This window comes from Malus domestica, chromosome 11, assembly GCF_042453785.1.
Source record: "Malus domestica chromosome 11, GDT2T_hap1".
Lineage (NCBI taxonomy): Eukaryota > Viridiplantae > Streptophyta > Magnoliopsida > Rosales > Rosaceae > Malus > Malus domestica.
This window is the reverse complement of record NC_091671.1, coordinates 21,070,571-21,079,569: the sequence shown is the minus strand read 5'-3', so window position 1 is coordinate 21,079,569 and position 8,999 is coordinate 21,070,571. Positions and strand designations below refer to the sequence as shown.

Here is an 8,999-nt window from a genome sequence, read left to right as displayed (position 1 = left end):
TCTTTATTCTTTTACATTTATAAACCTTATCTATTCCATGTTCTCAGCATTTGCAATCAATAAATGGCTTTCGTCACCTTCGGGTGTCGGCCAGCACATGCCTATCTTGGTATTCAGGGAATATCGAGATCGGGGCGTGTCATTTATACTTCCTTTGTTTGATTTGTGCCATATATCTTTGATGACTTGTCCATTTGTGATGAGTCATATGCCACATGAAGCTTTGTGATGCATCATTTATATGCAACGAATTTTACATGTCTACAGAAGTTTTGGTATATATCTTGTAATTTTGACTTTGGTATACATCTTGTAATTATGATTTTGCATGGTTTTTTTTTTTTTTTTTTGGTCAGTAACTTTGCATGGTTGAAACATTAGAAATAGTCTCGAGGTTGTTTGCTTTTCCTTTTGTTGGGAAAGTGATGTATAAATGGAATTTTAACTAAGATTGACGTTGTTTGATTCAAAATTTGAAAAATCATGCAAAATAAGGTATTATAAGATTGAACTCGATAAAGTTACACGAATTTGAACCCAAGTCGAGTAAGCCCAAACTCAACCCAAATTTGAATTGTGAAGGTTGGGCTAGTGTTAGGTTGACCATCCAACCCACCCGAATTGCTCTCCCAGCTCTTACAAACTTAATTTTGATGAACGTGAAAGGACGCTGGTAGTTTTATTATTCCAATTGGTCCATTGTACTGAAGTTTCAGCACCCAGGGTTGCCTCATTGAAGCTCGCGTAGAAGGTGACTCCAAGTTGCTTATTGATTGCATTTATCCCATGACGTGTGCCTTTTTTAAAATACTCAACTACTTTTTTTTATCGTTAGAGACTAACAAAGTGAAGACTAAACCAATCAGTCATGTGTGTAATACAATTCCGTTTTAATCAGAAATAGTTCATTTGCTAGTGCACATCTCAGCGTACAAATTTCATTACCATCTTTTTGACAAACAACAGCGTTGGAAGAAGGATATTGAACTTGCACCAAAGTGTATAGACACCATTACTTCCTGCCACTAGAGTAAACCGTCACCTGCTACAAAACCTTCCAAGTACTAGAATTAAACAACCAGACACACTTAAATTCACCTATGAAGAAATCAAACAAGAAGAAAGCAGTTGATAGATCCCACCACACCACACCACAATTACCATATCCCTAAACCCTACTACAACTTCAAACCCTCCATTTTCGTGCCCAAAATGTTACACCTCACCAAACTCCCAATGGTATTCAAAACCATCTTAGCATCCTCCCACCTATTCCCATCCGCTAACTTCTTGTACAAGTAACTCTCAAACGTCATCCGCTGCACGTACTCGTCGCCGCACAACTCCACCAACGCCTCCCTCGCCGCGTCGCTCCCGTAAAACACCTTTTGCAACAAATCCAAAAACCTAAACGTTGTAATGTACTTGCCATCCCACTCTTTCAAATACTCCCTCTTCAAATCCCCTTCGTTTATCATCCTCTCTCCTCCTTCTGACGCCTTCACGATCGCTTCGCCGCACAATCTGCCCGATTTCGCCGCAAAGTATATCCCCTCCCCCGAACATTTCGTCACATACCCTGCCGCATCCCCAACCAATGCCACGCGTCCTCTAACGCGTGTTGGTCGGGGGTGTTCGGGTATCGGATGGGCCTCCACTTTGATCACTTTCCCTCCGCTGATTTTAGAATGGGCCCTAGCCCTAATTGCCCTTTGGAACACCTTAATATCCTGTTTGGAGCACACCGTGCCAGTCCCCACGGCCACGTGGTCGCACTTGGGAAAAACCCACGCGTAAAAATCGGGCGACACGTCGTTTCCCACGTACATCTCGGCGAGATCTTGGTAGTAGTCCATTTTATCGTCCGGGAGTTTAATCCTCTCCTGGAACGCAATGGCGCACGCGTAGTCTCCGGCCTTGATGGACTTGGCGACTCGGCTGTTGGCGCCGTCCGCCCCGATCACGACGTCCACCGCCAGCGACTCCCGCTTGTTGTCCGCCGTGTAGCTGATCACGTACGGCGCGTCGACCGAGGTGGGGACCTCGAGATCCGTGACGAGGCCTGAGATGAGGTTGGCTCCGCGCGACTGGGCGCGGGTGCGGAGGTAGGAGTCGAGCACTTCGCGGCGGAGCATGGCGATGAACTCGTGGGGGAGGAGGGTTTTGCCGAAATCGACGGCGAGATTCGAAGGGGAGAAGATCCTCATGCGAGTGACTTGGCGGTCGATGAGGTGGGATGGGATGTCGAACTCGTCAAGCATGCAGAGAGGGATCGCTCCGCCGCATGGTTTCGCGGTGGACGGACCGCTCCGCTCGAACATGAAACACTCCACTCCGCCGGTGGCCAAGGCCTCAGCGGCAGAGGACCCAGCTGGGCCCGCTCCGATCACGGCGGCTCGGAGCTTCCGGCCGACGATGGGTGGGTTGGTGGTCCTAGTGGTGGACTTTAAGCATCGGATGGTGAGAGAGCGGGGTTTGGCCGGCAGCGGAGCGGCAAAGAGACTCAAGGTCGCTTGAGTTGCTGTGGCCATTGCTTTTGTGGGTAAAACGCGAGCTAGCGAGTGAGTCAATGAGTGAGAGAGAGATGCTTTTGGTTGCCTACCGAATATTAAATCCGGAAAAAACTAAATTTGAAGGTAAGTTTTGAAAACTAAAGAACATGGTAGATGTTGATGGATGGTTGATTATTTAAATGTTGATGGATGGTTGATTATTTAAATATTGATAAATAAATTCATTCTTATTAGTGATATAGTAAGTTTAATATTCAAATTTAGCACTAACTTATTAAATCCCTCCCCGAGACATGTGAGCGTCGGGGGTTTTTAAAATTTCGATTTTTACAATTTTAAATTGCAATTTGCACACATTTGAACAGAGGAGTGTGGAATCACTACAATTACATCAAGCCCTATTAATTTTCAATTTGAAATTTAGGAATTCAAGTGGGAGGATGCGAGACCGGAGCAGCGGCGGCGGCGGCGGCGGTAGTAGTGGAGGTGGAAAGTAATTCCTGGATGGTGGTAGGGCGGCAAATGCGAGAGAGGGGAAAGCCGTTCCAGGCGGAGTCAGCAAGCAAGGAGTTGACTCCCTTGGTTGGGTTGTACAAATCCCACCACACGTGGCTTGAATCTTGTTGGCACGCCATTTCTTTCGAAAGGCATCCGATTGCTGCTCCGTACATCCCCAACCCACAGCAAGCACTCTTCACTTCCTCAAATCCTGCATTCATTCATTCAGTCAATCGTTTGAAATGTATGGAATTAGAAAGAGTTGGCAATCGTAATCGTACCATAGCGTTTCGGGTTGTTTATGATCTTTGTAATTCCTTGGTACACATCACAGAACACTATCTGTGCATCCGGCAACTCTGCGTGGAGCTTGCCTATCTGCTGGTGCAGCACCTTGTTGTACTCCGAGACCTGCTCGTTGATCTCCTCCACGCATCCACTCCCGACATCATCGTCTCCTTCGTCACCAGGTTCAGAATTGGAATTGGTGGAACTGGAATTGTGGCCGTCCAACAACATACGCGGCGTGCATCCCAAGGGCAATATCCCCATGCATATGATCCTCCTCACATTCATGTCGTACAGGTTCCTTATGACATGTATCATCTGATTTGCTAAAATGTGGGAAAATTCCTGGTCACTGTTCTTGGGTTTCTCAGCGCCGGAGGAGGAGGAGGCGTTGCGTAGGTAGAGGTTGATGTAGTCGTCTTTGCCAAAGGAGAGGTAGAAGATGGATGATCTGATGAAATGGAGGGCTACATCCTGGCTGAGCTGCAGTTGTAAGAGCTGCATTGAATCGAAAACTTGGCGGAGTTGTTGGTTTATGGACTGGTAGCTCTGGCCGCTAGGGTTCATGATAGTTGCTTGTGCCGAACCAAAGTTGAGGCCTCTTAGTATTCCGTCAATGGATCCGTTTTGTTGACTGTAGAATGGTAGGATACTCGGCATCCCCATCTTCCCAGCTGTTGTGTGCACAAAACATTTCATCAAAAAAGACTCTCAGGAGGATCATATGAAGCAATATGCTACAATTTCAGTCCACATTTCGGATGTGCTTTATTACTATTGGCCTGAGAGGTTTTGACACTTGAGAGTCGAGACCTTGTTCATTACTAGGATCGGGTTAACAGTAGAGTGGGCATGGGCAGATTCAAATTGAAGCTGGCGGAGTTGGGTAACTCAGAGAAACAAAACTAGTACTTGTACGGGTTTTGGCAAGACAATGATGGGTTTTCAATTCCAACAAGAAATATGCAGTCCAATTCTCAAGAAAGCTGAATCAAATCAAATCAGAAAAATGCTCAACACAGATTACTTGAGAATTGAGAAGAAATTGAAGTCCAAGAAACAGAGCATCACATACGAAATCAAGAAAGAAAGAAAGAAAAGAGACGGAGCGAGAGTAATAAGAGTTACCGAGAAGATGAGGAATGAGACTCGCATCAGAAGAACCGTTGCAGGAATACAAGGAGAGAGAGCTGTGAACAAGTGGGTAAAACAGCGTGTTGTCTCCGCAGTCGACAGAGGAATCCCCAAGAATGTAGAATGCAGGGGGCGCATTTGGGGAGTCATTCTGCCCTGTTGAAACCTCAGGCAATTTCCCGTGAGCTATAACGACGAAACCCATCACTGAGAGGGCAAGAAGATGAACCAGAATTGACCCTTTTGGCAGCTTCGCGCTATCCAACCCCATCATCTTTGCTTTGTTCCTTGTGCTCAAAGTCTCGCTCATCTTCTGCGCTGCTTAAATTCTTGAATTGAATTGAATTGTTGCCTCTGTAAAAATCTATAAGTTGAGTTGAGAAAACGAGTGTTGATGGTGTGTAGGTGGACAAGGATAAGCAAATGAGGGATTGGTTAGGCGATAGGCATCAAATACATGCCCAGAGAAAAGGGAGGTCAGCTGCCCATGTGTTTCTTCTGCGGGCACTGGGTTTTTACTTTTTGTCAAAATTTACAGACGCACAAGATTTCTTGATTTATTATCTTTCTTTTTTTTTCTTTTTTTTTTTAAATTTTGTCAAATATACATCGTTCTTAGTTGTTTGAAAAAAATGTTGGGTATACTTGGTTGTTAGAAAAAAATGCATTGATTGTTTGTGTCATTTAGAAAGTAATTGGGTTTTTGTCACACCCTAGCTTTCTAGGGCATTTTTAACAAGTATTAAACATTTTCATAGATTCATTGTTTCATTGTTAAAAAAACGCTTTTTAATAAAAATAATCTCGCACTGGCATTTGATGGCTTGTAAGAAAATAAAAGCCTGTTAGCTTTCAGGCTAAACAATACTTGGTATTGAATTGAATAGATCCAAGTTAAAAATTCACACACAGAAGATGCATTGACTTGTTTCACATATGGTTTTTTATTTTTTGATATAACAGGTAAATTTCAATATCAACCGACAATAATTACAAAAAAGGCTTAAATACAAGATTAACACAAAAAGAAGGCCAACAAAACATAGAGGACCAGGGCCAGTCCCAAAGCCAGCTTTGGAGCCCAGCCCACACAAAAACAAGCCAGAAAAATCTACAGCTCCTCATGCGCGTGCAAAACAACGATCACCACAATTCGTCGCACATCACCATCGCTTATGATCATACCTGCAAGAACCCCAAAATTGGTGAAGAAGAAGGCCTCCTCATCCTCCAAGGACCACTGTAGACATCGAAATTTCGGTGAAATAAATGTTGATCAATAATTAAAATTTCAATAATCATTTGTCACATAAATTTTACACGTAGCATGTGACTCAACGAAAAATCGAAAGTCATTTGAAAAAGTCATCAAATAGGACACGTGTCAACACCTGGCAGAAATGATTTATTTCATCTAATTATTTAAATCCGAAAATCAAGTTTTGGAATTCTATAAATAGGAAGTCAAGGCATTCATTTAAGGCAGGGATTCATAACCAATTCACATCACACCAAAACCTTGAAGCTTTGAAACGCTAAAGCTCCTAAGCAAATCCCGAAGGATCAAGAAAGCTCTCTTCATTCTTCGTCAAATCCTCCTTCAAGATCAAGCCCCAACGGCCCTTGAAGAACTTCCACCAATTCAAGATCAAGCCTCGACGGCCCCTAGAAGAAAGCGTTCATCGTTCATCACCCGTTTATCCTAAGATCAAGCCTCGAAGGGCCCTTGGACCAACAACACAATCCATAAATCTACACATTACGAAGATCGAATCAGAGGCTAAATTTGTAGAAAAGATTGTAACCCCTAAATCATTAATACAAATATTATTTTGTACACATGTTCTTGTCTCATTCATCTCAGGAATTTCCACGTTTACAAATTTGGCATGCCCAGTGGGACAATCTCTACCTCTCATCTCTATTTTCAAATCTACAAAAAGCACAAATGGCATCAAGGAAGGTTCAAGCAATTCCCGCAACCAATGCGAAAAACAAGAGCGTCCTCACCGCAAATGGTGTCACTTCGGGCATCATAACTTGAAGCAAGGCAAGAGCTCTTTCTGCCGCTTCTTCTACCCCTACATCAACTCTGCCGATGGAGCAAAAGCACCAGAGGCACGAGCCCGTGATCACCCTGGCCTCGCTAAGAGCACCAAGGGAAGAAAGTTCGAAGAAGTACTCTAATTCCATGTTTTCCGATGCCGACTCATGCAGCAGCTCAGCCATGCAAGTCATGACCACATGATCGACTTCAATCGAAGAGCAACTGGCTCAAATGAATGAAGCGATCGCAAGGCTAACACGAAATGTGGAAGAAAAATATTTGCAAATCGTTGCGCTCGTCAACCGACTGGAGGCACAAGACAGAGAGAACCCCGACCCAAAGGTTAATCCACTAAAGAAAGGAACTGGCGAAGAAGATGAGCCTCCGATGGAGAAAGTCGATGCGAAGCCAGAGCCAGACCAAGCAGCGGCACTCATGGGATCTCTTCTTTATCCAGTAGCTACAGGAGATGATCGTCAGCACCATCAATGCGCATTACAAAGGAAGCTCACATGACTCCGTACTATACTCAAAGCCTTACTCCAAGAAGATTGACGCTTTGAAGATGTCGAGGGGTTATTAGCCACCAAAATTCATGTAGTTCGATGGAAAAGGAAACCCAAAGCAACATGTCACCCATTTATTGAAACATGCAACAATGCTGGAATGAAGGGAGACTACCTCGTCAAGCAGTTTGTGCGCTCGTTGAAAGGTAATGCCTTTAACTGGTACACCGACCTCGAGCCTGAATCTGTCAACAGTTGGGATCAGCTAGAGAGGAAGTTCCTCAACCGCTTCTACAACACTTGTCGCACTGTAAGTATGCTGGAGCTCACCAGTATGAAACAGTAGAAGGATGAACCTGTCGTCGACTACATCAATAGATGGTGTTCATTAAGTCTAGATTGCAAAAATCGGCTTTCTGAAACCTATGCCATTGAGATGTGCGTTCAAGGCATGCATTGGGGGTTACATTACATCCTTCAAGGCATAAAACCAAGAACATTTGAGGAGCTGGCAAATCATTCCCACGACATGGAGCTGAGTATCGCCAATCACGGGAAGAATGAGCCGATCACCGACTTCAAGAAGGATAAGGTGTTTGCCCCTAATGTAGACAAGACTGGGAAGAAGCTCGCCAAGGAAGCTTTTACCATCAACACTACCCCCATCAAAACCTCATCTGCGCCTATCAAGATCTCCTCTAAGAACAAAACAAATGAGATAAAGAGAGGTGAGCCTCCTCTTACCCAAGACAGGTACAAAAACACCTTAAGGGAACTGGAGCGGAATGTGTACCTTTTTCCTGACTCAAATATGGCCACAATGTTAGACGACTTGCTAGAAAATAAGGTAATCGAGCTACCCAAATGCAAGCGTCCTGAGGAGATGAATCGCGTAAATGATCCTAAGTACTGCAAGTACCATCGTATCGTGAGCCATCCTGTTGGTAAGTTCTTCGTCCTTAAAGAACTCATCATGAAGTTAGCACAACAAGGGAAAATCGACCTTGACCTTGAAGACACAGTTGCAACACATACTACTACAATTATGTTTGGATCATTCGATCCCGTGTCTCTCCAAGTGACACCTGACCATTCCCGTCAATACTCAAGCTGCACGACACCTTCTACACAACCATCACTAGGGGCAAGCAACCAAGATGCACTTACCAACGATGACGAATGATGGACCTTGGTGACCTACAAAAAGACAAGGAAGCCAAAACCACAAGCCACAAGGCCAAAGGCGGAACAAGGGAGAAAACACTGAAGCCGTAACAATAGGAAACCCAAGGGAAACGTAAGGGCTTTTAAGCCAACATACGCTGGGGAACCTATGAAGCAAGAGTCACGTATTCTCGTCTCCTTGCACAAGTACTTCCCGAATGACTTCTTCCAACAGTGCATTACCATTGCCGGTCACATGGTGGATGTGGAGATAGAAGAGCCCTCAAAAGGCAATGTTATCACAGTAGAGGAAGAGAGAACCCTCATACCCAAAAAAGGCCTACCGACACACGTTAGCATCAAGGAAGCGTTACGATTGCCCAAGGGGATGCGAAAAGCACTAATAACAGTTTTAGCGAGTCCTGACGACCATGAGGTACAAGACAGCAAGAATGAAGGCTTAAAGCTTCGGCCACACGAATGTGCCACATGATGTGCCACCCATAATGTAATCAACTTCACTGACGAAGACTTACTGCTAGGATCAAGGCCTCACAACTGCCCTCTCTTGGTCTCTGGGTATATAAGGGAGCACAAAGTCAACTGCATGTTTGTGGATGGTGGATCGACCATAAACATCATGCCAAAGTCAACAATGACCACAATCAGCATCAAGGTGGATGAACTATCCCTAAGCCGTCTGCTAATCCAAGGTTTTAACCAAGGAGGACAAAGAGCGATGGGCATGATCCGAATGGAGATGACTATTAGTGAACTTAAATCAAGCACGATATTCCACGTGATTGATGCAAGAACTTCCTACAGCTTGCTCCTAGGAAGGCCTTGGAT

General features: G+C 44.5%; 2 protein-coding genes across 2 annotated transcripts; both read right to left on the bottom strand.

The window, feature by feature from the left end:
- Positions 1-888: 888 nt before the first annotated feature.
- On the bottom strand, positions 889-2,768 carry LOC103441948 (geranylgeranyl diphosphate reductase, chloroplastic-like). The gene has a single exon (XM_008380664.4). It carries the CDS (start codon positions 2,529-2,531, stop codon positions 1,179-1,181), a length of 1,353 nt encoding a protein of 450 aa, XP_008378886.1. The 5' UTR covers positions 2,532-2,768; the 3' UTR covers positions 889-1,178.
- LOC103441947 (GDSL esterase/lipase At1g71250-like) lies at positions 2,711-5,104 on the bottom strand. Its single transcript, XM_008380663.4, has 3 exons — positions 4,428-5,104; positions 3,293-3,973; positions 2,711-3,222 (listed from the first exon to the last, which is right to left on the bottom strand). The coding sequence occupies exons 1-3, from the start codon at positions 4,741-4,743 to the stop codon at positions 2,942-2,944; spliced, it is 1,278 nt and encodes a 425-aa protein (XP_008378885.2). The 5' UTR covers positions 4,744-5,104; the 3' UTR covers positions 2,711-2,941.
- Between the last annotated feature and the right edge of the window lie 3,895 nt (positions 5,105-8,999).

Coding starts and splice junctions, on each gene's coding strand:
- LOC103441948 (XM_008380664.4), bottom strand. CDS start 2,531: ATGGCCACAGCAACTCAAGCGACCTTGAGTCTCTTTGCCGCTCCGCTG.
- LOC103441947 (XM_008380663.4), bottom strand. CDS start 4,743: ATGAGCGAGACTTTGAGCACAAGGAACAAAGCAAAGATGATGGGGTTG. Junction 3,974..4,427: donor TCTCATTCCTCATCTTCTCG/GTAACTCTTATT, acceptor TGCACACAACAG/CTGGGAAGATGGGGATGCCG. Junction 3,223..3,292: donor AAACAACCCGAAACGCTATG/GTACGATTACGA, acceptor GAATGAATGCAG/GATTTGAGGAAGTGAAGAGT.